The sequence below is a fragment of the Pan troglodytes genome, chromosome 23, assembly GCF_028858775.2.
Source record: "Pan troglodytes isolate AG18354 chromosome 23, NHGRI_mPanTro3-v2.0_pri, whole genome shotgun sequence".
Lineage (NCBI taxonomy): Eukaryota > Metazoa > Chordata > Mammalia > Primates > Hominidae > Pan > Pan troglodytes.
In genome coordinates this window covers 52,149,911-52,176,741 of record NC_086016.1, presented here as the reverse complement: position 1 = coordinate 52,176,741, position 26,831 = coordinate 52,149,911, and the positions used below count along the sequence as shown (strand labels likewise).

The window sequence follows — 26,831 nt, the reverse complement described above, 5'->3', positions numbered from 1 at the left end:
TATTTTACAGTTCATGTTACTTAAAAGTATTGTTCTTACAGTCTACACTTGTTACTTTTTTGTAGTTATATTGTTCTTGTTTTCTAGCTTGATTGCATTGTGGTCGAGAATGTGCTATGTGTAATGTTATTCCATTGAAATTTGTTTAGACTTGCTTTACGCCTAACATTTTGTTAATTTATGTAACAGTTGGTGTAGAGTGTGCTTTTTTTTTTTTTTTTTGAGATGGAGTCTCGCTCTGTCACCCATGCTAGAGTGCAGTGGCGCAGTCTTGGCTCACTACAACCTTTGCCTTCCAGGTTCAAGCGATTCTCCTGCCTCAGCCTCCTGAGTAGCTGGGACTACAGGTGTGCACCACCATGCTCGGCTAATTTTTGTATTTTTAGTAGAGACGGGGTTTCACCGTGTTGGCCAGGCTGGTCTTGAACTCCTGACCTCAGGTGATCCACCCACCTCGGCCTCCCACAGTGCTGGGATTACTGACTTGACCCACCGCGCTCCGCCAGAGTGAGCTGTTTATAGCCACTAGAGTAGAGTTTGTTATTTGAGTTGTTCAAATCCTCTAAAGTCTTATGGAACTTATTGGTCTGTGCATTCTATCAATTACTGAGAGAAGCAGGTTAAAATACCCTATTATAATCTTGGGTTTGTCTACTTTGTAGTTCTATTTTTGTTTTTTATAACTAATGCCTTCTTAACAGGTGCATACACATGTATCTTTCTAGTGAATTGAATCTTTTTAAAATTATGAAATGGTTTTCTTTACCTTAGTAATGTTTATTTGTCCCAAAGACTATTTTGTCTCATATTTCTATCTTTTCCTTTTCTACCCTATCATCTGTATACCTATGTGTTTGATGGTCTCTTTGCCTTTTGTCTGGAGCATTTAGTGTATTTATCTATAATTAAACCGTTGGTGTATTCAGGTGTATCTGTTATCTTCATTCATTCAGTACGCTCCTTCGGTTCAATTTTCCTTTCCTCTCCTTTCATGTACTCTCTCGGACTGATTACTTTTTAAATCCCCCTTTCCCCTCTCTTACCTGTTGGAAATCTTACGCTGTTTTTATTCCTTTGGTGGTTTCCTTAGGAATTGTATTCTGCCCATCCATTTTTCTAAAGTTACTCAGTTTGACCACAGCTAAGCAGGGTGTTGGGGGTGGCAGAGTGTCTTGTGGAGTCGGAGGGTGCCAGCCCTCTCGCGGACTGTCCAGCTCCCCCACCGTTCTCCCCAAAGCCTCGGGTGATAGGCTCATTCACGTGCACAGCCACGTGGGCGGGTGACAGGCCTCAGACTGATTATCGGAGTAGACAGCGGCCCAGAGCGGTGCTGGGACCAACCAGATGTCTCGTGTGGGTGCTGGGACTCAGACTCAGGGTTCCCAGAGCGGTGCTGGGACCAACCAGATGTCTCGTGTGGGTGCTGGGACTCAGACTCAGGGTTCCCAGAGCGGTGCTGGGACCGACCGGATGTCTCGTGTGGGTGCTGGGACTCAGACTCAGGGTTCCCAGAGCGGTGCTGGGACCGACCGGATGTCTCGTGTGGGTGCTGGGACTCAGACTCAGGGTTCCCAGAGAGGCGCTGGGACCGACCGGATGTCTCGTGTGGGTGCTGGGACTCAGACTCAGGGTTCCCAGAGCGGCGCTGGGACCGACCGGATGTCTCGTGTGGGTGCTGGGACTCAGACTCAGGGTTCCCAGAGAGGCGCTGGGACCGACCGGATGTCTCGTGTGGGTGCTGGGACTCAGACTCAGGGTTCCCAGAGCGGCGCTGGGACCGACCGGATGTCTCGTGTGGGTGCTGGGACTCAGACTCAGGGTTCCCAGAGCGGCACTGGGACCGACCGGATGTCTCGTGTGGGTGCTGGGACTCAGACTCAGGGTTCCCAGAGCGGCGCTGGGACCGACCGGATGTCTCGTGTGGGTGCTGGGACTCAGACTCAGGGTTCCCAGAGAGGCGCTGGGACCGACCGGATGTCTCGTGTGGGTGCTGGGACTCAGACTCAGGGTTCCCAGAGCGGCGCTGGGACCGACCGGATGTCTCGTGTGGGTGCTGGGACTCAGACTCAGGGTTCCCAGAGCGGTGCTGGGACCGACCGGATGTCTCGTGTGGGTGCTGGGACTCAGACTCAGGGTTCCCAGAGAGGCGCTGGGACCGACCGGATGTCTCGTGTGGGTGCTGGGACTCAGACTCAGGGTTCCCAGAGAGGCGCTGGGACCGACCGGATGTCTCGTGTGGGTGCTGGGACTCAGACTCAGGGTTCCCAGAGCGGCGCTGGGACCGACCGGATGTCTCGTGTGGGTGCTGGGACTCAGACTCAGGGTTCCCAGAGCGGCGCTGGGACCGACCGGATGTCTCGTGTGGGTGCTGGGACTCAGACTCAGGGTTCCCAGAGCGGCGCTGGGACCGACCGGATGTCTCGTGTGGGTGCTGGGACTCAGACTCAGGGTTCCCAGAGAGGCGCTGGGACCGACCGGATGTCTCGTGTGGGTGCTGGGACTCAGACTCAGGGTTCCCAGAGCGGCGCTGGGACCGACCGGATGTCTCGTGTGGGTGCTGGGACTCAGACTCAGGGTTCCCAGAGCGGCGCTGGGACCGACCGGATGTCTCGTGTGGGTGCTGGGACTCAGACTCAGGGTTCCCAGAGAGGCGCTGGGACCGACCGGATGTCTCGTGTGGGTGCTGGGACTCAGACTCAGGGTTCCCAGAGAGGCGCTGGGACCGACCGGATGTCTCGTGTGGGTGCTGGGACTCAGACTCAGGGTTCCCAGAGCGGCGCTGGGACCGACCGGATGTCTCGTGTGGGTGCTGGGACTCAGACTCAGGGTTCCCAGAGCGGCGCTGGGACCGACCGGATGTCTCGTGTGGGTGCTGGGACTCAGACTCAGGGTTCCCAGAGCGGCGCTGGGACCGACCGGATGTCTCGTGTGGGTGCTGGGACTCAGACTCAGGGTTCCCACAGCGGCGCTGGGACCGACCGGATGTCTCGTGTGGGTGCTGGGACTCAGACTCAGGGTTCCCACAGCGGCGCTGGGACCGACCGGATGTCTCGTGTGGGTGCTGGGACTCAGACTCAGGGTTCCCAGAGCGGCGCTGGGACCGACCGGATGTCTCGTGTGGGTGCTGGGACTCAGAGTCAGGCTTCCCAGCTACAGCTGCAATTGTGCCGCTTCGTCCGCTGTGTGCCTGGGTGTGGGCATGGTCTTCTTTGAGCAGATGTCTTCCCGCCAGAGCACAGTTTGTCTCCTTCTGCTTTGAAAACTCCTCTTACAGAAAAATAATCAACTTATTTTTCAATTCCGTGACTTAAAATACTCTACAAACAGCCAACAAACGTGAAAAAGCGCTCAGCATCACTAATTCTCAGGGAAATGCGAATTAAAACCACAATGTGATACCACCTTCCTCCTGCAAGAATGGCCATAATGAAAGAGTGAAAAAGTAATAGAGGTCCGCGTGGAAGTGGTGAACAGGGAACACTTCTACGCTGCTGGTGGGAATGTAAACTAGTGCAACCACTATGGAAAACAGCGTGGACATTCCTTAAAGGACTAAAAGTAGATCTACCATTTGATCCAGCAACCGCACTCCTGGGCATCTATCCAGATGATAAGAAGTCATGATACAAAAAAGATACTTGCTCACAAATGTTTGCAGCAGCTCAGTTCACAACTGCAAAAATATGGAACCAATCAAAATGCCCATCAACCAACGAGCGGATAAAGAAACTGTGGTGTATCTGCACCACGGAATACTGCTCAGCCATAAGAAGGAACCAGATAATGTCTTTTGCAGCAACCTGGATGGAGCTGAAGGCCATTCTTCCAAGCGAAGTAACTCAGGAATGGAAAACCAAATATCGTTTGTTCTCATAAGAGGGAGCTAAGCTATGAGGATGCAAAGGCATAAGAATGATAAAATAGAGTTTGGAGACTCGGGGGAAGATTGGGAGGGGAGAGAGGGATAAAAGATTACATATTGGGGCTGGGCGTGGTGGCTCACGCCTGTAATCCCAGCACTGTGGGAGGCCAAGGTGGGCAGATCGCCTGAGGTCAGGAGTTCAAGACCAGCCTGGCCAACATGATGAAACCCCGTCTCTACTAAAAAATACAAACATTAGCCAGGCCTGGTGGTGTAGCAGGATGAGCCACAGACAAAACTCCTCAGACACCGGATTAAAGAAGGAAGAGGTTTTCATCCAGCCGGGAGTGTCAGCAGACTCGCGTCTTAAGAACTGAGCTCCCAGAAAAAGAAATTCTTGGCCTTTTTAAAGGCTTACAACTTTAAGGGGTCTACGTGAAAGGGTCGTGATACATCAAGTAAGCATGGGAAACGTGACTGGGGGCTGCATGCATCAGCTAACAGAACAGAAAGTTTTACAATGCTTTTTTCATGCAGTGTCTGGAATTTACAGATAACACAAGTAGTTTAGGGCAGGGGTTGATGTTATTATTATTACTTTTTTTAACTCCTAGGGCTGGGTGGTGGTGCCAAGGTTGTCTGGCTATTTATCTTACTTTTTTTCCCCCCAACTTTTTGCTCTTTCTCTCCTCCTGTCTTGTGAACTAGGCAAGGTGGGAGAGGAGGGCAGCAGGAGTAGTAGTGGTCTCCTTCCTTAGTGGCAGGCACCTGTAATCCCAGCTACTTGGGAGGCTGAGGCAGGAGAATTGCTTGAACCTGGAAGACAGGTTGCAGTGAGCTGAGATTGCCCCACTGCACTCCGGCCTGGGTAACAGAGTGAGATTCCATCTCAAAAAAAAAAAAAAAGGACATATTGGGTGATGGGTGCCCCCAAATCTCAGAAACCAGCACTAACAAGCTTATCCATGCAACCAAAATCTGCCTATTCCCCAAAAATGATTGAAATAAAATAAAATATCCTCTTGCCATTTTAGGAGAAGAAGATTTTCTCTATCTACGGACACTACCCGGTGGTCCGGGCCGCTCTGCGAAGGAACGGCTGGGTAGAGAAGAAGTTCCACTTTTTGCCCAAGATCATTCCGGATGTCGAGGACGAAGGCGCCCCGGTCAATGGTAGCGTATCGGAGGCGCACGTCTCAGCTCAGGGCGTGTGCGTCTGTCGCGGGCAGGAGGAGTCGGCGCCGGCCTGAGTGTGGTGCCTGCCCCTCGGCCCTGGTGTGCGTGATGGGGTATCTCCGACCCCAGGTCTCCATCACCCTCCTGGCCTCCCTGCCCCAGGCGGTCGTGCCAGGCAAACCCTTTCAAGCCCCCAGCCCTGCTCCCTTCTCAGAGTCCCTGTGGCCCCCACCCAGGCCTCCTCCTGCCCGGGCGGTTTCTGTCATCCTCTCTCCGCCCGGCCTCAGCTGTCCCTCCTCCAGCCCCAGGTCCCTGAAGTCCACTCCTCAGGCCCCCGTGGTGCCGGCTGCTCCTCGCTGACATCTGCACAGCTGTGTCTGCGTCCTCTTGGCCCCATTGAGACCCGGATCAAATGTCCCCCTCCTCCTCCACCCCTGCCTGTGGCCCCTCAGCCTCTATCACTCCCACCCCCATCCCGGGCTGTGTCCACCATTCCACACCTGGGGACACCTGGGCCTCCAGGAATCCTGGGCCCCCAAGCCCTGTCACAGCCCTGGGGAGGTGCTGTGTGGTGGATGCTCACTGGATGTATGGGGGCTGCCAGAATGCCCCAGGCCTGACTCAGGACCCACAGAGGCTCCTGCTCCACCAGGGGAAGGCCCCACCCGGAGCCAGGTTTCTGGAAGTAAAGTCGCTGTCCTGCCTGCGGTTGTGGTAACGGACCCAGTGCGGGAAGTCTGGCTGAGGCTTCACGTTCAGGCCTCCCCTGTGTTTCGTTGGCAGATGATACATGTGCCAAAGTCAAAGAAAATCAAGAAATGGCTTTGGAGAAAACAGACGACATCCACGACGTGATGGTACGTCCCCTGCATGCATCATGGTCAGCTGTGGCCTCTCCAAAGCTTCTCACACCGTCACCCTGCTCCGTGCCCACTCTCCCATGTCCTGGGGGGATGGCAGCCCGGCGGGGGCAAAGCCCCAGTCACAGCAGGGCCCCTTGACCGGGCAGCAGGGCCTGGCTGCCCCCAGGGGTGGGGCGAGCCCTTCGGTGCTGGATGAGCCGCTGTGTAGTGGGTGGACCCGGTGCTCCCAGCTCCCCTCCACCCACACCGGGCTGGCCTGCTGCGCGCATGTGGAAGCTGAGGGCACTGAGGCCCGGCAGGGCTCGGACAGCCCGGCTGGTGTGTTGCAGGATGGGGCCTGGCCAGCGAGTGAGCTGGGATCTCCAGCAACACAGTAGTATGTGCCTCCCCACCTCCCCAGCCCAGCCTAGTCCCTCCGGGGCTCCCAACACTCCACCATAAAGAGGGCAAAAGAGAAACCAGAGTGAGAAGCGGCATTTGCAGTACTTAAAAGTTAAAAGATCAAATGTCCAGAATATATGAAGAACTCACAAATCAGTAATGAAAAGACAAATAGAAAAATGGGCCCGGATTTGATGAGGCGCCTCCCGCACGGCCAGTGAGCTTGCCCTTCCAGGTTCCTGGAGTCAGTGCCATTCCTACAGAGCATCCTGGGTGCTCCAGCGGCTCCCACAGATCCATGGGCAGTGGTGTGGACACATCAGAACATTCCTCACTGTTCTGGAGGCTGGAGTCTGGGTCGGGGCAGCTTGGCTGGGCGCTGTGAGAGTGTCCTGCTTCATGGACGGCTGGCTTCTCTCTGCATCCTCACGCAGGGGCGAGGGTTTTTCTGGGGCCTCTTTTATAAGGGTGCTAGCCCATCATAAGGGGCTCAGGCTCATGACCTAATCCTAAAGCCTCCTATGCCATCGCCCTGGGGGTGAGGATTGTAGCACATGCACTCCAGAGAGACAGAAACATTCTGCTCATTGCGCCTGGAGGAGAGACAGAAGCAGGTGGCAGTTACCGGGTGGGGGCGGCTGGGGGACTTCGGCTCTGTTGACGATGCTGTTTCTCACCCCAGTACCCAGTGGTTAGTGGTTAGTATGCTATTATTTACACACACACACACACACATTTTTTTTGGCGGGGGGGTGTTTTCAGATGGAGTCTCACTCTGTTGCCCAGGCTGGGGTACAATGGTGCAATCTCGGCTCACTGCAACCTCTGCCTCCTGGGTTCAAGTGATTCTCCTGCCTCAGCCTCCAGAGTAGTTGGGATTACAGGCACCCGCCACCATGCCCGGCTAATTTTTGTATTTTTAGTAGAGACGAGTTTCACCATGTTGGTCAGGCTGGTCTTGAACTCCTGGCCTCAGGTGATCTGCCTGCCTTGGCCTCCCAAAGTGTTGGGATTACAGGCGTGAGCCACTGCACCCAGCCTGGTTGGAATTTTGACTTAACACATGCCATTGTTATAAACAGAAAAGCACCAACCACAGGCCCCCAGCTCCATGACCAACCCCTCTATCAGCAGGGCAGGAGCGGGAGGCCAGTGCCTGGGGCTCAGGGAGGGGTGTGCAGGGCCCATGGTACAGGCCTGGGGGCTTTGGTCCTGGGGACTGTAAGCTCCGGGTTATGAAGTGTCGTGTCACCGCGGCAAGTGGCACGTCCCCACACCCACGTAGACCCCATGCGGAGGGCTCAGACCCCACCTGCAGCCCCACATCGGGGTGGCCCCCCAGAGCCCGAGGCCCCTCCGTGGAAACCCTGTGTGGTCCTGGTTGCGCCCCACATCCCATGTGCAGGAGGCCCACAAGGAGCATTACTGCCTGCAGCAGAGCCTGGCTGGGATCCTCACGCTGCACGCCATTTGTCCTCTGATGGTCGCCTCGCTCCGTCCCATCCTGGCTGGTGTGAACCTTGAATGCTGGGCATCAATAAAGACTTTTTTCTTGCCAGTCTAGGTTGGTAAAAAACGAGATGCCGTACCTCCTCTGGACCGTCAAGAGGGACATCATTGACTATCACAGCCTGACCTACGACCAGATGCTGAACCACTACGCAAAGACAGCCTCCTTCACCACCAAGGTGAGCCGGCCGCTTGGGCGTGGCGGGAGCCGGCAAGGGTGGTGGGGAGGAGCTTCTGCAGCCATTAGGGACCCTCGGTGGCTGGTCAGTGGCCACGGGTGGCCATCGGTGGCCACCAGTCACCTCCTGGGTGCATCCCAGGACTCCTGGTCTAAGGCCGTGGCCAGAATCACTCGGTGCCCACCCCACCCCCAGCACCCCTGTGCCCTTTGCTCTGTGTCTCTGGGTGAATCTGGGGCCCCAGAAGCTCCCTCCTCAGGGCACAGAGGCCAAAGATGGGGCTGAGTGGGGGCTGCCACCGGGCTTTGGGTGCTGAGGGGGCTGTGGGTCCCCAGGGGAAGAGGTGCCGCTCCCCCCAGCACCGGGCACTCCCCCGCCTCCCCCGGCCTCCAGTCCTGCACAAAGCAGCTGCCACACCCTTCCCACCAAGGCCCAGGGCTGAGGCCTGCCCAGGACGCAGGGTGTGGGGACCCTGCTGAGGGAGGGGTCCCGGAAGAGGGGCTTCCCTGGCACAGATGTCCCTCTCAGCAGGCCAGGTGCGGCTGCCTCAGCACAGTGTGGGGCGGAGGTGCAGGACAAGGTTCCCTGCGGCACCTAATACCCCAGGGTCAGGCCAGCGCTGCTAGTGGCAACATGACCCCTTCAAAGACCCCGTGTGCAGAGCCAGTCAGCGTGCGCTGTGTTTTCTGGGGGCCAGCCACTTTTTTCCTTAATGGGGTGACAAACCAGACATCGGGGTGCGGGGACTTCACGATATGCCTCTCTAATGGCGCGTGCTACATCGCGTGTGGTGGGCAGTGCTGGGCGTGTGGCCGCGTTCCGGGCCCTGCAGCCGCTCCTCCCTCTCCTGGGGTCTGAGGTGTGGGACACCGTGTGGCCCGTTTGGGGGCCTGGAGGGAGCCCCAGTGCCCACCGCCCTCGGTGCCCTCAGCTGCAGCCTCCCCATTCCCTGGGGCCTGCCACGCCCTCCACTGCCTCAAGGATGCGTCTGAGCCTGGCCTGCACATCCATGCTCCCACCGGCTGGAGGGGGTGGCCTGGGGCCCTGGGGGACCGTATATCTGGGGAGGGGGAGGGATCCGCCCTAGGGGTGCTGTGTGGTGCCCCATAGCCAGGCAAGTCTGAGGTGGACGGCCTGTCCTCGCCTTGTGAGCGAGGCAGAGCTGAGCTGAGCTGCCCCTCCTGCCTAACACGCCGCTGTCTCTGGAGATCGGGCTGTGCGTGAACATGCGGAGCCTGCCCTGGTACGTCCCGGCCAACCCCGACTCCTTCTTCCCACGCTGCTACAGCCTCTGCACCGAGAGTGAGCAGCAGGAGTTCCTGGGTAAGTGAGGAGACGGCAGAGGGCCCCAGTGCTGTCAGCAGAGAGGCTTCTAGAAAGATCCCCCTGGTGCTGAGACAGACTGATGGGGCAGGGTCTGAGGATAGAGGACCGGGGAGAGGCCTCCCATGGTCATGGTCATGGCAGTACAGAGGCCAGGGGCCCCAAGAGGGAGGGCGGGCAGGCAAGGAGTGTGTGGTTCTGTGCTAGGCTTGTGGACAGCGCGGCGAGCAGCTGGGGCAAGGCCGTCTCCGTGGTCGGAGGCCGAGGGGTGCAGCTGGACGGCTGCAGTCACAGAGACACTGCAGGGAGAAGGGCAGGCAGACTGGGGGTGTGGGAGCAGGCCTGGGCCCCATCGGCTGTGAGGGCGGGAAGTGGGGCGGGTTGGGGAGCCTCCGCGGCCCCGGCCCCATCTCCAGTCCCCAGTCCTGGCTCGGACAGATGGGGCGAGGCCGTGCTGTCCTTTCAGAAGACTTCCGGCGCACCATGGCATCCAGCATCCTCAAGTGGGTGGTCAGCCACCAGAGCTGCAGCAGGAGCGGCAGAAGCAAGCCCAGGGACCAGAGGGAGGAGGCCGGGAGCAGCGACCTGAGCAGCAGGCAAGGTGCGCTGGGCCGGGGCAGGGCAGTGCCAGGCCACCAGAGCTCGGGGCCTCCACAGGGGCCCTCCCGCCTCCTGGCTGTGGTCAGTCCTGAGGGTCGCAGCAGCCGGGGCTGGATACAGCGATGCCTCAGACTCTCTCGATTCTCATGGCAGACGGGTTTTCTGTTCTAACCGTGGGGCTAAACATCAAAGTCACCCCGTTTGTAAAGCACCTGGCAGTTAACGCAGCCCTGGGACGTCCGAGTCCCACACTCACTGCCACAGTCCCGTGCCGCGGACGTGGTTCCAGCCTGTGGTCGGAAGCCTGCCCCGCCCCACAGCCACCACGATGCCGCAGCCTGAGTCTCCCCAAAGGGGCCCCGTGGGAGAGGACACAGGAAGCCCGGGGGAGAGGCGCCCCTGGGTGGTACAGGGATGTGAACCAGCTGTCGTGTTTTTGGACAAAGCCCAAATCTTTTTTGTGGTTGTTGGTTTTAATAAAATGTAATTTCTAGAGCAGTTTTAGGTTCACAGCACAGCTGAGCAGAGGGTACAAGATTTACCACACTCTCCTGCCCCCGTGCCTCCCGCACCGCCAACATCCCCCACCAGAGCAGTGCGCTTCGACTGTTGACAGATGAACATTGGCGCATTACACTTTTAGAGTGTATTTGAGCAAACGGTGATTTGTGCCAATCAGGCGGCTGCAGGGCTCCACTGAGGGGAAAGCCCTTCTAGGTAAACGTGGAAACAGAGGAAATAAATCCTGATTGGTGAACGCTGGAGCGGTGGCTTCATTTGTGCTGAGTGAGAACTTGTTCCCAGCTGGCTGCCTGTGATTGGCTGTGCTTACATTCCGTTTTCAATTCTGAGTTAGGTTGTAGTTTGCATTGGTTGGAGACCAGGTCACTTGGGCCACCTCATCTGATGTCCTCCTAATTAATGTTTTTTTTTTTTTGGAGACGGAGTCTTGCTCTGTCACCCAGGTTGAAGTACAATGGCATGATCTTGGCTCACTGCAACCTCCGCCTCCTGGGTTCAAGCGATTCTCCTGTCTCAGCCTCCTGAGTAGTTGGGTGCCCACCACCACGCCCGGCTAATGTTTTGTATTTTTAGGAGAGATGGGGTTTTGCCATGTTGGCCAGGCTGGTCTCGAACTCCTGACTTCAGGTGATCCGCCCACCTCGGCCTCCCACAGAGCTGGGATTACAGGCTTGAGCCACCGTACCTGGCCTAATTAATGATTTTAACACAATTGATGAACCTACAATGACACATCATGGTAACCCAAATGGTGTTATACATTCTACAGGTTTGGACAATGTATGATGCCGTGTATCCACCATTCCAGTATCAGACAGAGATGGTCCCCGGCCCTAAAACTCCCTGTGCTCTGTCTCTTCATCTCCCCGCCCCCGAGCTCCTGGCTACCACTGATCTTTTTCCTGTCTCCACGGTTTTGCCTTTTCTAGAATGCCATTCGGTTAGAACCACGTAGCATGGAGCGTTTTCAGATGGGCTTCTTCGACTTAGTAATATGCATTTAAGATCCCTCCAGGTCTTTTCACGGCTTGAGAGCTCTTTTCTTTTTAGGGCTGAGTGATACTCCACTGTCTAGATCTACCACTGTTTATTTATCTATCCATCTACCGAAGGACACGTCGGCACCACTGTTTATCTATCTATCCATCTACCGAAGGGTGTCTCGGTACCACTGTTTATCTATCTATCCATCTACTGAAGGACATGTCAGCACCACTGTTTATCTATCTATCCATCTACCGAAGGACGTCTCGGCACCACTGTTTATCTATCTATCCATCTACGGAAGGGCATCTCGGCACCACTGTTTATTTATCTATCCATCTACTGAAGGACATGTCGGCACCACTGTTTATCTATCTATCCATCTACTGAAGGACGTCTCGGCACCACTGTTTATCTATCTATCCATCTACCGAAGGACGTCTTGACACCACTGTTTATTTATCTATCCATCTACGGAAGGGCATCTCAGCACCACTGTTTATTTATCTATCCATCTACCGAAGGACATGTCGGCACTACTGTTTATCTGTCTATCCATCTACCGAAGGACGTCTCGGCACCACTGTTTATCTATCTATCCATCTACCGAAGGACACATCGGCACCACTGTTTATCTATCTATCCATCTACCGAAGGACGTCTCGGCACCACTGTTTATCTATCTATCCATCTACCGAAGGACGTCTCGGCACCACTGTTTATCTATCTATCCATCTACCGAAGGACATGTCGGCACCACTGTTTATCTATCTATCCATCTACCGAAGGACATGTCGGCACCACTGTTTATCTATCTATCCATCTACCGAAGGACGTCTCGGCACCACTGTTTATCTATCTATCCATCTACCGAAGGACATGTCGGCACCACTGTTTATCTATCTATCCATCTACCGAAGGACGTCTCGGCACCACTGTTTATCTATCTATCCATCTACCGAAGGACATGTCGGCACCACTGTTTATCTATCTATCCATCTACTGAAGGAGGTCTCGGCACCACTGTTTATCTATCTATCCATCTACTGAAGTACGTCTCGGCACCACTGTTTATCTGTCTATCCATCTACCGAAGGACGTCTTGACACCACTGTTTATCCATCTACGGAAGGGCATCTCGGCACCACTGTTTATTTATCTATCCATCTACCGAAGGACGTCTTGGTCACTTCCAGGTTTTGACGATCATGAATAACGTTTCTGTCGACATCTGTGTGCAGGTCTTTGTGTGGCCATAAGTTTTGAATTCATTTGGGTAAATACCAAGGAACGCACTTACTGGGTGGTATGGCAAGAGTATGTTTCATTTTGTAAGAAACTGCCAGACTGTCTTCCAAAGTCGCTGTACCATTTTGCATTTCCACCAGCAATGAGGGAGAGTTCCTGTTCTCCACATCCTCGCCAGCATTTGATGTGGTCAGGGTTCTGTTTGTAGCATTCTCCTGGGTCTTTATTAGTGTGTCATGATTGTGGTGATTGTGTTGTGAGACAGGGTCTCACTGTGTTGCCCAGGCTAGTCTCAAACTTTCAGGCTCCAGCGATCCTCCCGTGTCAGCCTCCCAAAGTGCTGGGATTACAGGTGTGAGCCACTGTGCCTAGCCTCCATTTCCTTATGAATTTCTGAGGGTATTTTATAGAAAAAACTTGTAGATATGGAATTGCTAGTCCATAGCGGTATATGATGTTGAGCATGTGTTCATATGCTTGTTTTCCATCTGTATATATTTTTTGGTGAGGTGACTGTTCAGATTGTTCATTTTTAAATTGTTTTCTGGCTGGGTGCGGTGGCTCACACTTGTAATCCCAGCACTTTGGGAGGCTGAGGTGGGTGGATCACTTGAGGTCAGGAGTTTGAGACCAGCCTGGCCAACGTGGTGAAACCCCATCTCTACTAAAAATACAAGATTATCCAGGCATGGTGGCACACACCTGTAATCCCAGCTATTCGGGAGGCTGAGGCAGGAGAATCACTTGAACCCAGGAGGCGGAGGTTGCAGTGAGCCAAGATCTTGCCATCCAGCCTGGGCGACAAGAGCAAAACTCTGTCTTAAAACAATAAAAATAGAAAATAAAATTATGTTTTCTTATTGTTGAGTTTCAAGAGTTCTCTGTATACTCTAGGTAACATTCCTTTATTAGGTGTGTGTAAATATCTCCTCCCAATCTCTGGCTTGTCTTCCCATTGTCTTAAAATTGTTCTTTACAGAGCAGAAGTTTTTCGTTTTAATGAAGTCGAACTTATCAGTAATTGCTACTGTGAGGAGCTGAGGGTCTAGCGGCAGGGTCCACTGAGGAGCTGAGGGTCCAGGCGGCAGGGTCCACTGAGGAGCTGAGGGTCCAGTGGCAGGGCCCATATGTTTCTTGTGGGGAGGTGGCACTCACAGAGCCATTGGAGGTTGGGACCGTTCAGGAGGGAGGAAGACACCTGCCCAGACACAGGCGTGACATCCAGGGCGGTTGCCCAGAGAAGCTTGGTTGGGTATTGGGGTGCCTGTCTGGGGATCTGGGATACTTGTTGGGTATTGGGGCACAGAGGGAGTGGAGCGGCTTTTGTCCATGACTTTAGACATCACCCTTTGAGGCGGGCAGGGCTGCCCCTGGGTGAGGTTCCCACTGCATGTGCCTGTGTCTGGGTTTCAGATGCTGAATATGCTGAGGCAAAGCTCAGGGGCCTCCCGGGGCAGCTTGTGGACGTCGCGTGCAAGGTGTGCCAGGCCTACCTGGGGCAGCTGGAGCATGAGGACATCGACACGTCAGCAGATGCCGTGGAGGACCTCACTGAGGCCGAGTGGGAGGACCTGACCCAGCAGTACTACTCCCTCGTTCAGTAAGACTTGCGTAGGCCCCCGGCATGTGTCGGAGCCGTGAGTGCGGATCGCAGGAGCGGCCGGGGCAGTGCGGCCTCTGGGAACTGGGTCACCTGTCTGGGCATTAGGCTACCTGTGGGGTATTAAGTGTTGAGATGCCTGTCCTGGCGTTGGGGCTCCTGTCTGGATGTCTGGGATGCTTGTTGAGTATTGGGGTGTCTGTCTGGATGTCTGGGATACTTGTTGGGTATTGGGGTGTCTGTCTGGATCTTGGTGCTTCTGTCTGGATGTCTGGGATACTTGTTGGGTATTGGGGTGTCTGTCTGGATCTTGGGGTGCCTTATGCGTGTCGGGGTGCCCAGGCCCTCTGTTGCCTGTCCCACCAGGCCCCTGATGACTGTTGAGAGGATGATACCCCCTCAGGGTGCCTTTGGGGAGTAGCACTGTCTTGTGCATCTTCAAAATCCAGAAGGGTATGATGTCATTTGAGCCCCCCACAGCCCGAGACAGGCAGGTGGGGTTTGTCTGTCTCTCCACTGGGGCACCTGCCTCACTCTTGGTGTTGGTGAGTGACTGGCAGAGGTGTGCCTGGGCCCAGAGCTCCTGGCAGCTGGCGAGTGACTGGCAGAGGTGTGCCGGGGCCCAGAGCTTGGCAGCTGGTGAATGACTGGCAGATGTGTGCCTGGGCCCAGAGCTCCTGGCTCGCTGACTCTCATCATCACCATTTGCCGCTCCAGGGGTCCAAAGGCTGACCCTGGCCTTCTTGCCCCCTGCTGAGGGCCCAGTTCTTCCTGGGGCCAGGGGTTCAGCACCCCCTTGACAGCAGCCACCAGAGAGAGGAGCTGGGCAGAGGTGGGCCTGGCACCCCCGGAGCATGAGCAGGTGCCGGCTGATGGGCAAGTCAGGAAAGTGACTTCCTTCAGAGGGTCTGCGGCAGCTTCATGCTTCATCCCAGGGTGGTGTTTATTCTTTTGTTTCTTTCTTCTTCTTGTGAATTAATCAAATATTTTTCTTTTCCTTTTATTGAGGGATTACATAAATACGGTTAAGGGCACACAGTGTATAATCATATTTGTACAGGTGGATGAAATTTTGCTTACGTGTCCAACTGCATAGCCACAGCCCACTTGAGACAGAAGATGTTTCCGGTCCCCCATCAGCCCCTATTAACCTTTCCTGGGAGAACCCCCACAGGGGTCACAACCCATTCTGGCTCCTGCAACCATGAACCAGTTTTGTTTTCAGATTTCACATTTGGGGAACAGTCTGTGCTCTCTCGTTTATGACTTCTTGTGCCCAACATGAAATCTGTGAGGTCCGTCCACACTGGCACACATGAGATCTGTGAGGTCCATCCACACTGGCACATGTGAGGTCCTTGAGGTCCGTCCACGCTGTTACACGTGAGGTCCATGAGGTCTGTCCACACTGGCACATGTGGGATCCATGAGGTCCGTCCATGCTGGCACATGTGAGGTCCGTGAGGTCCGTCCACGCTGGCACATGTGAGGTCCGTGAGGTCCGTCCACGCTGGCACATGTGAGGTCTGTGAGGTCTGTCCACGCTGATACATGTGAGGTCTGTGAGATCCATCCACACTGGCACACATGAGGTCCATGAGGTCCGTCCACACTGATACACGTGGGGTCAGTGAGGTCTGTCCACACTGACACACATGAGATCCGTGAGGTCCATCCACACTGGCACACATGGGGTTGGTGAGGTCCATCCACGCTGGCACATCTGTAGTTATGAGTTTTGTTCCTTTCGAAGGTAATATCTTTTCCTCGGGATGCTTCAAGATATTCTCTGTCTTTGGTTTTCAGCAGTTTGATTATAATGCTTCTACAAGTAGTTTCTTTGTATTTCTCCTGGTTGAGGTTCGTGGGGCATTTTGATCTGTGGGTTGGAATTTTTCCTAAAATTTAGAATACTCTAGGCCATTATTTCTTGGATGTTCCTTCTTCCCTGTTCTCTCTTCTCTCCTTCCGGGGCTCCAGTTACATACGTGTTAGTGCTGGGATTACAGGCATGAGCCACTGCACCCGGCCTGAATCTGTAATTTAAAAACTTTCCTACAAAGGAGGATCCAAGCCCATAATGATTTCACTAGTTAATTAAATTAAATTAATTAATTCATTAAAATTAATTCCAATAACACACAAATGCTTTCAAGTAACAGAGAAGGACAGAACATTTTCTAATCATTTTATGAGGCCAGAAAAGCCTGATATCAAAACTTGAAAAAAGTAAAATAACAAAAAATCATAGGCCAGTATTTCTCATGAATATATATGTACACAAAACTTTAACTGAAATATTATTTAATTAAACCAGTGAAATGTGAATGAAATAAATCATCAGAACCAAATGGGCTTTATTCCAAGAATGCAAGGTTGGTTTAACATTGAAAAGTTAATCAGTGAATTTTATTACATTTTCAGAATAGAAAAGAAAAGGTATAAGATCATCTCAATAGATGCAAAAATTGATGAAACTTAATACCTGTCCTTGTAAATTTGTTTAGCCAACCTGGAAATGAAAAAACTCTTCTTTTTTTCTTTTTTTTGAGACTGGGGTCTCACTCCGTCCACCTAGGCTGGAGTGCAGTGGTACAATCATAGCTCACTGCAACCTCAAACTCCTGGGCTCAAGCAATCTTTCCACCTCAGCTTCTCAAGTAGCTGGGACTCCAGGCACGTGCCACCACACTGGCTAATTTTTTATTATTTTGTAGAGACAGGGTCTTGCTATGTTGCCCAGGCTTGTCTTGAACGCCCGGCCTCAAGCAATCCTCTTGCTTTGACCTCCCAAAGTGCTAGCATTACAGGTGTGACTGACTACACACAGCCAGATCTTTTCATTTGAAAGTTTAAGAATCCAACAGCTAACATATTTTGTAGTGGTTATATATTATTGAGAGTGTCCTCCTTGAAATCAGAATGAGACGAAGTTGCTCATCATCAGACTTCTGTTCAGCATAGACTGAATGGTCTGACTAGTTAAATAGTACAGGAAAAAAAAAAGTAAGGCATAAAGATCAGAAAGGAAGAAATAAAGTTCCTATTTGTAGATGATATGATTGTTCATATAAAAAATTTAATATTTAAATAATTTAAATAAATGATAAAGTATTAAAATTAAGTGAAATCAGCAAGGTCACTGGGTACAAAGTTAATATACAAGACTCCATCATATTTCTGTGTTCTAGCAACAAATCGTGAAATGAAATTCTAAAAACACAATACGCTAACATCAAATAACAACAAACCTCTAGAAATAAATCTAACAAAATACATTCAAGACCCTAAATTGAAAGTTATAAAGTTAGAGACAGTAAATACCTAATAAATGTGTGTGTGTGTGTGTGTGTGTGTGTGTGTATAACATGTTAATGACTTAGAAGACTCAATAGTGTAGAGATGTTTGTTTTTCTCAGACTAATCAATAGAGTCAATGTAATCCCAGCCAGAATCCTGAGAGGTATTTTTTTTGTGGGGGCACAGGAGGAATTAATGAACTGATTTATATAGAAATATGAATGATTTAAGAAAAGCCAAAACAGACTTGATAAACAAAATTGGAAGACTTGTACTCCAAATTTCAAGACTTACTCTAGGTTTACAATAGTTAAGATATGATATTGGGATAGGATCAGTGTAAGAGAATAGAATCTAAAGATAGACCCTCCTATCTGTGTTCACTGCATTTGAGACCAAGCTGCTGCTGCAATTCATTAGGGAAGGGTTGGTCTTTTCACTAAATGGTGCTTAAACAGTGGTCAGCCATACGAAAAAAAAATGTACCTTTAATTCTGCTTCACAAATACACAAAAATTAGTTTGATATATCATATATGTGAAAGGTTTTTAAGAATGGGAAAACATTGGGCCAGGCGCGGTGGCTCACGCCTGTAATCCCAGCACTAGGCCGAGGCGGGCAGATCATGAGGTCAGGAGTTCCAGACCAGCCTGGCCAATATGGTGAAACCCATCTCTACTAAAAATACAAAAATTAGCTGGATGCGGTGGTGCGTGCCTGTAGTCCCAGCTACTCAGGAGGCTGAGGCAGAAGAATCTCTTGAACCCAGGAGGCAGAGAGGCTGCAGTGAGCTGAGATGGCGTCACTGCACTCCAGCCTGGGGCAACAGAGCAAGACTCTGTCTCAAAAAAAAAAAAAAAAGTTAAAACGACATCACCGAGTATTTGCCAATGTGTGGAGCAGCTGGAACTCTAGCACAAGGCTAGGGGAGTGTAAATTGGCACAACCCATTTAGAAAAGTCTTTGACAGTTTCTTACACGTTTAGGCATCTACATACCCAATGGCCCAGATAATCCATTCCAAGGTATTTATGCAAGAGAAATGGAAACATGTGTCCTCAGAAAGACTTCATTCTTGATGGCCCAAATCTGGAAACTTCCAAACTGTGTCCAAGGAGGGGCTGAGCTATGCTGCAGCGTGGATGAATCTCACAGTCAGGTCGAAGGAAGCCAGACACTGGCTGGGCACGGCGGCTCACACCTGTAATCCCAGCACTTAAGGAGGCCGAGGCGGGGGGATCACCCGAGGTCAGGAGTTTGAGACCAGCCTGGCAAAAATGGTGAAATCTGTTTCTACTAAAAATACAAAAGTTAGCCGGGCATGGTGGCTCATGCCTGTAATCCCAGCTACTTGGGAGGCTGAGGCAGGAGCATCACTTGAATTGGGAGGTGGAGGTTGCAGTGAGCCAAGATCGTGCCACTGCACTCAAGCCTGGGTGACAGAGTGACACTCAGTCTTAAAAAAAAAAAAAAAGAAAAGAAAGAGGCCACACACAAAGGAGCACCAATTGTGTAGTTTCATTGACAGGAAGTTCAGGAACAGGGCAGCCCTGTCTGCAGTGATAGTCAGCACCGTAACTAGTCTCCATTCCTGTTGAGGAGCCCAGGCGTTCCTGTCTCGATCTGGGTGGCGTGTACACGAGCGTACAAGGACGTACACACTGTTCAACTTGACTTTTTTGAGTATGGCAGGATGCACCCCACTGCGTTTTCTTAGACCTGAATTAAAAGGAAGACCCAGGGGTGACCACCAGTGGCAGCATTGGATCCCCGCAAGTCCCTGTGGTCGTCTCATCCCAAACCGTGTCAGGAGGGTGGGCGTCCGGGGGAGCTTCCCGGCTGCTGCCGGAGGGGGTCTCTCTGGAGTCCCTGGTGCTTCGGGCCCGTCAGTCCTCACCTGCTGGGCTCAGCTGGGACCCCTGGCAGGTGTGCCCTGGGGTCAGGACCCAGAGAGCCCTGGCTGTGGCCCCTGCTCGCCGTCAGCATCTGGAGGCCCGTGCTTGTTCTCTGACGAGTTTGGGATGTGCATCTTTTGGTTCCTGGACTTTGCCAGCTCCTGCGCGGTGCTCTGCTGGGCTCCTGAGCAGCCGTATCTCTCACTGCTCACAGCCTTCTCCCCCCAAAGCAGGGGCAACACAGTGGCGCGTACACTTGTGGGGACAGTGGTCCTGCCCAAATACCACCTCCCAATGTGAGGGCTGTCACAGGCTCGGGGCTGGGCTGTCCTGGGAGGCTGTGAGGGATTCCTTCCCACAGCTCATCCTCCTGAGGGAGTCGCTGTAGCCCCGTGTCACTGGGAGCTTGCTGGTATCCTGGGCGGCCTTGGCAGTGACCAACATGGTGGACGTCATGGGTGACCCACCCTATTTAGACCACAATAGTTGGGGGCTGGCCTGTGCTGCACAGACAAGGCTGCTTCAGGGGCGCGGGGGGCTGGCTGTGCCCGGTTTTCTCCAAGTTCTCATCACAGTTGAGCAGTCCTGTTGCCATCCTGAGGTCAGGAGTGCTCGGCGCTCACCACGGAGGAGGTGTGGCAGCCGGTGAGAGCCAGGAGGTGCCCCTGCCTGAGGTCGCCTTCAGTCCTTCCCTGGGAGGGGCTTGTCCCTACAGGGGCTCTCGCCCAGGCACCCCCGGCCACAGTTCCACAGTGGTGGGGCCCCTCCCATGTTGTCAGGGACACCCCAGCCTCACTTCTCCCTTCAAGCTGCCCCCAGCAGGTGTGAATGGAACCCCGATGTCCTGTGTCTTCAGGGGCTTCCCCACCCCAGCCCAGGCCACCCCAGCCCAGGCCGGCTGCGAGAGTCACAGCTGGCGTCCTTGGAGCCCCACTGGCTCTCACTCCTGTGCTGCAGCCACCTTGTCAGGACGTCGCAGGGTCCACACTGGGTCTTCACAGCCCTGAGTCTGCCCATGCAGGACGGCTCCAACGGGCCCTGGGGCAGCTGCTGGTACTGGCATGGCTTCCCCCCAATCCATCCGGGCAGCAGGAGTGCACCCCCGAACTCTAAAAGCCCCTCAAACAGCTCTCCCCACCCTCTCCTTATTCCCTGTGGTTATGATGATTTCCTGAGTCTAGCCCGTGACTGCAAAGGGTCTTGAGTCAGAATGACGCTGAGCTCGCAGGATGTGGTGCTGGCAGCTGGCCGGGACACAGGAGGCCTGCACGGGCCGGCCGCTTTCCTACCAGGGGTCGGTCCCAGGCACCACCAACCACAGGCGGAAGCTGGGCACGGCTGCGTCTGCCCCCGCCTGTGTCTCCCACGTTTCTGCATGGCTGCATCTCCCCACCCCCACCCATGCGTCCCACCATTTCCACCCAGGCAGGGTGCTGCTTGGGGCCTGGGGCCAGCTCCGACCCACACACCGGGGTCCCCACTGTCTTAACATAGCCCTCGTCTGGAGCAGCCTCACAGGGCTGTGTTTTCCAGGTGTCCATACTGTTGGGAGAACTTCCTGGGCCGACCCGCAGCCCTTTCCCGCCAGGCCAGCCCCAGACCATCCTAGAGCCGAGCACCTGCTTGGTGGGTGAGGCAGGGCCCAGGCCTCCAAGTCTCATGCACTTTCTGGATCTTGCTTTGTAGTGGCGATGCTTTCATCTCCAATTCAAGAAATTACTTTTCGCAGTGCCAGGCTCTGCTGAATAGAATCACGTCTGTGAACCCTCAGACGGACATTGACGGGCTCCGGAACATCTGGATTATAAAGCCCGCGGCCAAGTCCCGGGGCCGAGGTGAGTCCTCTGGTGCGGGTGCTCCCTGCACCGCGTTCATAGCCACCAACGGCCACACTTGATGCCAGGGGCCGTAAGTGAGGGACAGTTTCAGGCCCACAGCACCACAGGGAAGGAAGGGAGGGAGCAGAACGCCGAGGCAGGCGTGGGGGTCAGGACTCAGGCGCTGGAGCAGAGCTGGAGGCGTCTTCACAGCATGTGTTCCAATCACAGGGCAGGATCCGGGTTGATGGGTTAATCAGGATTTCCTCCTTTGTATTCACAAACTGGTCTATGCTTTCCTTTTTAGTTTTTTATTTTTATTATTTTATTTTTAGTTTTTTGAAACGGAGTTTCACTCTTGTTGCCCAGGCTGAAGTGCAGTGGCGCAACCTCGCCTCACTGCAACCTCTACCTTCCAGGTTTAAGCAATTCTCCTGCCTCAGCCTCCCGAGTAGCTGGGACTACAGGCGCCCACCACACCCGGCTAATTTTTTGTATTTTTAGTAGAGATGGAGTTTCACCATGTTGGCCAGGCTGGTCTTGAACTCCCGACCTCAAGTGATTCACCTGCCTCAGCCTCCCAAAGTGCTGGGATTACAGGCATAAGCCACCACGCCCATCCTCCTGGCTCCCTTTTAAAAGTGTCTCTGTCCCTGCCCCTTCACTGATCTCTGTGTCCCCTCTGGAGTGTCAGAGGCTGGTTCTGTTGGGGGAGAGCCTGGGGGACTCAGGCACTGGCTTTAGCCTCATCCATGAGCGCTAAGTCTTCCCTGCTCCCCCCGTCGCCCCCACCAACCATGCTGCCTGCTGGCCTTGGACAAAGCCAGTGCAGGTCTCAGGGCCAAGCTGCGACCCTGCCCCAGGGCTCAGGAGCTCAGGTCCCGCTGCACAGTGGCTGTGCATGCTGGGTTGAGCGGTGGCCTCTTGCAGACATAGTGTGCATGGACCGTGTGGAGGAGATCCTGGAGCTGGCAGCTGCAGACCACCCTCTTTCCAGGGACAACAAGTGGGTGGTCCAGAAGTACATCGAGACGCCGCTGCTCATCTATGACACCAAGTTCGACATCAGACAGTGGTTCCTCGTCACGGACTGGAACCCCCTGACCATCTGGTTCTACAAGGAGAGTTACTTGCGGTTCTCAACACAGCGCTTCTCCCTGGACAAGCTGGACAGGTCAGTGCGGTGGGCGACCTGGACGCCTCGGGCCAGGGAATGGGCTGCTGCCTGCATGCCTGGAGCAGCCGCAGTGAGAAGCAGCACGGGCGGGGCCCCCTCACTGCCACCTGCCACCACGAGAGGCACAGATGGGGAAACTGAGGCTTGGGAGGCTGATGACCTCCCCCAGGGACAGGCCCAGGCCCACCGGCCTTCAAAGCCAGCACCCTATACCCCATGCTGTGTGTATCATCTCTGGAAAATCTTAAAAGGCACCATTTTGCCTGTGCCCAGGGGGATTGGAATGGTGTGGGCAGCACCTGGGCCCTGGTGTGGGGAGGCGGCATGTGGGGTGCCTGGTGGAGGCTCAGATATCCGCAAGTGTGCCGCCCAGGGTGGATGGACCCCCGCCTCAGCCGGGTCCCCTCGTGGGCAGGATGGCGAGAGCCTGCGGAGTCCTCAGGAGTGTGCTGTCCACACGGCAACGCCTGCCACCCTCTGTCTGCACCAAGGCTTCCTCTGACTATTGTGTGGCCCTTGCTTGGTGTGAGGCACTAGGGGACCTGACGGCTGGGCAGGAAGGGGGTCTGCTTTTCAAGAGTGAGAATCCAGGGAGGCCTGAGAGTCATGTAACAGAGACCTTGCAGGGGAGTTAACTCTGGCCCAGGCGAGGGGCTGCGGTCATGCCTGGTGGGTCATGCTTGAAGTCACACCCAGAAGAGGCCTGGGAGGAGCTGGCCAGGGGCTACGACCCTCACCTGCTCACTGCCTCTGGTCAAGTGGGCCTGGAGGGGGTCCAGGAACTCACCTGTGCAAAAGCAGCTCCCAGGCAGGGCAGTGAGAAGCCAGCGCCCCCTTCCAGCGCCCATTTCTGGGCCTCCAGCTGTGAGCTGTGCGCCTGGCCAATCCCATGGCCTCTCTGAGCCCTGTTTCTCCATCTGGGACAGTAACACTCATCCCAGCTGGGCCCCTCCAGCAGAGGGTTGGAGTCCTCAGGGGCAGGGTTCTCTAGAGCCAGCTGGGTGGGCTCAGCACGGCTGGGAGGACCGGCCTTGGGTGCCCTCCTGGGCCAAGGGAGGCTGAGCACCTGCCCCTCGTCCCCCCTGCAGCGCCATCCACCTGTGCAACAACGCCGTCCAGAAGCACCTGAAGAATGATGTGGGCCGCAGCCCCCTGCTGCCCGCACACAACATGTGGACCAGCGCCAGGTTCCAGGAGTACCTGCAGCGCCAGGGCCACGGCGCCGTGTGGGGCAGCGTCATCTACCCGTCCATGAAGAAGGCCATCGCCCACACCATGAAGGTGGCCCAGGACCACGTGGAGCCTCGCAAGAACAGCTTTGAGCTCTACGGGGCTGACTTCGTCCTTGGGAGGGACTTCAGGCCCTGGCTGATCGAGATCAATTCCAGCCCCACCATGCACCCGTCCACGCCGGTCACGGCCCAGCTGTGTGCACAGGTGCAGGAGGACACCATCAAGGTGGCCGTGGACCGCAGCTGTGACATCGGCAACTTCGAGCTCCTGTGGAGGCAGGTGAGCCACGCCCGCCCCTGGGGACTTTGGTGGCCGCCCGCCATGTGGATGCTTTGCCACCTGGTCACTGGGCGAGGGTGGAGCTGCAGGCCGCCAGTGCAGCGGGGTCCATGGAGGACGCCGATCCTGCTCTGCGACCATGCTCGGTCCCGCTGAGGGCCCAGGCCTGCCCTGCTCTCCCATGGGGCTCAGTGCCTTGTCGGCACCGAGGAAGGGGCTACTCCAGGCGTGCGGGTGGAGCGGCCCCGCTCACTCAGGCTCAGTGCCTCTGTCCAGCTTTCCTCCCTCTTGTTCCCAGCCTCGCCCAGTCCTGACTGTGGTTAGAGGTGGGGGCTCCATGCCCACAGCCTCCAGGCCACCTATGCTGCTCCTCTGCCTTGGCCTGCAGTGCCTCCTCCACTCCGAGGATCTTTCGCGGGCCTCCCTGTGCCTGCGCATGTGCTGGAGCCATTGGGAAGCGTGGCCAATGCCTCTCTCTTGCGGCCTCTCTGTGGCTAAACTCGGGAAAAGAGCAGCTGAGTCCCTGGGTGTGGGGCCCCCCAGGCTGACCCCCAAGCCTCAGGAAGCCTTGGTTCCCCGCAGGTTCTCCAGAGCCTGGGAGCCTCCTGGGGGTCTGCGTGGGACCCCAGATGTTCACTCCTGAGTCAGGTGGGGGTCTGTGCCCCGACCAGCCCCTCCTGCACAGACCCCTCCTGCAGGGACCCCCCTATCCCGGCCACAGCCCAGCACCCCAACCTGTTCCTTCCCCACAGCCTGTGGTTGAGCCGCCCCCATTCAGCGGGTCCGACCTCTGCGTGGCGGGCGTCAGTGTGAGGAGAGCCAGGAGGCAGGTGCTGCCCATCTGCAACCTCAAGGCCTCGGCCTCGCTGTTGGACGCGCAGCCGCTGAAGGCACGGGGCCCCTCGGCCATGCCAGACCCTGCCCAGGGACCCCCATCACCAGCTCTCCAGCGGGACTTGGGACTGAAGGAAGAGAAGGGGCTCCCCCTGGTCTTGCTGGCACCCTTAAGGGGGGCAGCCGAGAGCGGTGGAGCCGCGCAGCCCACCCGCACCAAAGCTGCTGGGAAGATGGAGCTCCCGGCCTGCCCCTGTCGCCACGTGGACAGTCAGGCCCCAAACACCGGTGTCCCCGTTGCCCAGCCCGCCAAAAGCTGGGATCCAAACCAGCTAAATGCGCACCCGCTGGCGCCTGTGCTGCGGGTCCTGAAGACAGCAGAAGGCGCGCTGCGTCCGCCGCCCGGAGGAAAAGGTAACCTGCGCCGCTGGCGGTGCGCTGTGGGGTTGGGGGCCGCTTGCTGCATCCCCAACCCTCGCCAGCAGCCGCTGCATCCTCCAGAGCAGGGCGCAGGGCAGGCTTCGGTGCTGGGGCCCGGGGTGTCCCCTGACGGAGGTGCCGGCGGGAGCCGGGGAGCGGGGTTGGGGCACCTGTCCCAGCCCGGCACGGGGGTCTCGGGGTGGAGGGCGTGGGAGTGCCGGCCAGGTGGATAGTGGGGTCCCCTCTGTAGAACCTGGCGGGTGATGCCTTTGTCTCCATACCTCTGGGGGTGTGGTGCGGGTCGGAGGATTTGAGTTAGGACCTTGAACAGCGCCGTGAACAGCACCAAACTCCCTGGCTGAGCGAGGGGCCAAAGTGACCGCTGGGCTTTTGCGTGTGGTTTTCTGAAGGCTCTGAAGGCTGAGGTGACAGGCCTGAGCCACCACGCCCGACCCCCATCGGGCTCTTCCAAGCCTCGGCTGCACATTCAGACTTCAGGGGCTGCCACAGGCTGCTCTTGGCCTCAGAGTCGCGGAGAAGGACGTGGGGCAGGGACGCGGCTGACCAGCAGGGCAGCATCAAGCCGTTCCTCCCGCATGGGGGTCTTCAGGACGGCGTGATGGGGGGTCTTTAGGACGGCGTGGTGGGGGTCTTTACGAGGGCGTGATGGGGAGGTCTTCAGGATTGCGTGATGGGGGTCTTTAGGCAGCATGACGAGGGGGTCTTGTTTTTTTTTGTTTTTTTGTTTTTTTGAGACGGAGTCTTGCTCTGTTGCTGAGGCTGGAGTGCAGTGGCGCGATCTTGGCTCAATGCAACCTCTGCCTCCCGGGTTTGTGCCATTCTCCTGCCTCAGCCTCCCGAGTAGCTGGGACTACAGGTGCCCACCACCACGCCCGGCTAATTTTTAGTAGAGATGGGGTTTCACCGTGCTAGTCAGGATGGTCTCAATCTCCTGACCTCGTGATCCGCCGCCTCAGCCTCCCAAGGTGCTGGGATTACAGGTGTGAGCCACCGCGCCTGGCAATAGGGGTGGTCTTTAGGACGGCGTGATGGGGGTCTTTATGAGGGTGTGTGGGGGTCTTCAGGATGGTGTGATGGGGGTCTTTACGAGGGTGTGTGGGGTCTTTAGGACGGTGTGATGGGGGTCTTTACGAGGGTGTGTGGGGTCTTTAGGATGGTGTGATGGGGGTCTTTACGAGGGTGTGTGGGGTCTTTAGGATGGTCTGATGGGGGTCTTTACGAGGGTGTGTGGGGTCTTTAGGACGGTGTGATGGGGGTCTTTACGAGGGTGTGTGGGGTCTTTAGGACTGTGTGATGGGGGTCTTTACGAGGGTGTGTGGGGTCTTTAGGACGGTGTGATGGGGGTCTTTACGAGGGTGTGTGGGGTCTTTAGGACGGTGTGATGGGGGTCTTTACGAGGGTGTGTGGGGTCTTTAGGACGGTGTGATGGGGGTCTTTACGAGGGTGTGTGGGGTCTTTAGGATGGTGTGATGGGGGTCTTTACGAGGGTGTGTGGGGTCTTCAGGACGGTGTGATGGGGGTCTTTACGAGGGTGTGTGGGGTCTTCAGGACGGTGTGATGGGGGTCTTTACGAGGGTGTGTGGGGTCTTCAGGACGGTGTGATGGGGG

At 55.3% G+C, this 26,831-nt stretch overlaps 1 protein-coding gene across 3 annotated transcripts in view; it reads left to right on the top strand.

The window, feature by feature from the left end:
- Positions 1-26,831, top strand: part of TTLL8 (tubulin tyrosine ligase like 8) — a 47,225-nt gene that overhangs the window by 6,130 nt on the left and 14,264 nt on the right. For all 3 annotated transcript variants that reach the window (XM_054675943.2, XM_054675944.2, XM_063808028.1), the window contains exons 4-13: positions 4,897-5,035; positions 5,822-5,895; positions 7,842-7,970; positions 9,179-9,293; positions 9,760-9,894; positions 14,061-14,247; positions 21,129-21,277; positions 22,190-22,433; positions 23,525-23,948; positions 24,701-25,196. In XM_054675943.2, the coding sequence (XP_054531918.1) occupies positions 4,897-5,035; positions 5,822-5,895; positions 7,842-7,970; positions 9,179-9,293; positions 9,760-9,894; positions 14,061-14,247; positions 21,129-21,277; positions 22,190-22,433; positions 23,525-23,948; positions 24,701-25,196 (2,092 nt within the window). The remainder of the gene's footprint in view (positions 1-4,896; positions 5,036-5,821; positions 5,896-7,841; positions 7,971-9,178; positions 9,294-9,759; positions 9,895-14,060; positions 14,248-21,128; positions 21,278-22,189; positions 22,434-23,524; positions 23,949-24,700; positions 25,197-26,831) is intronic.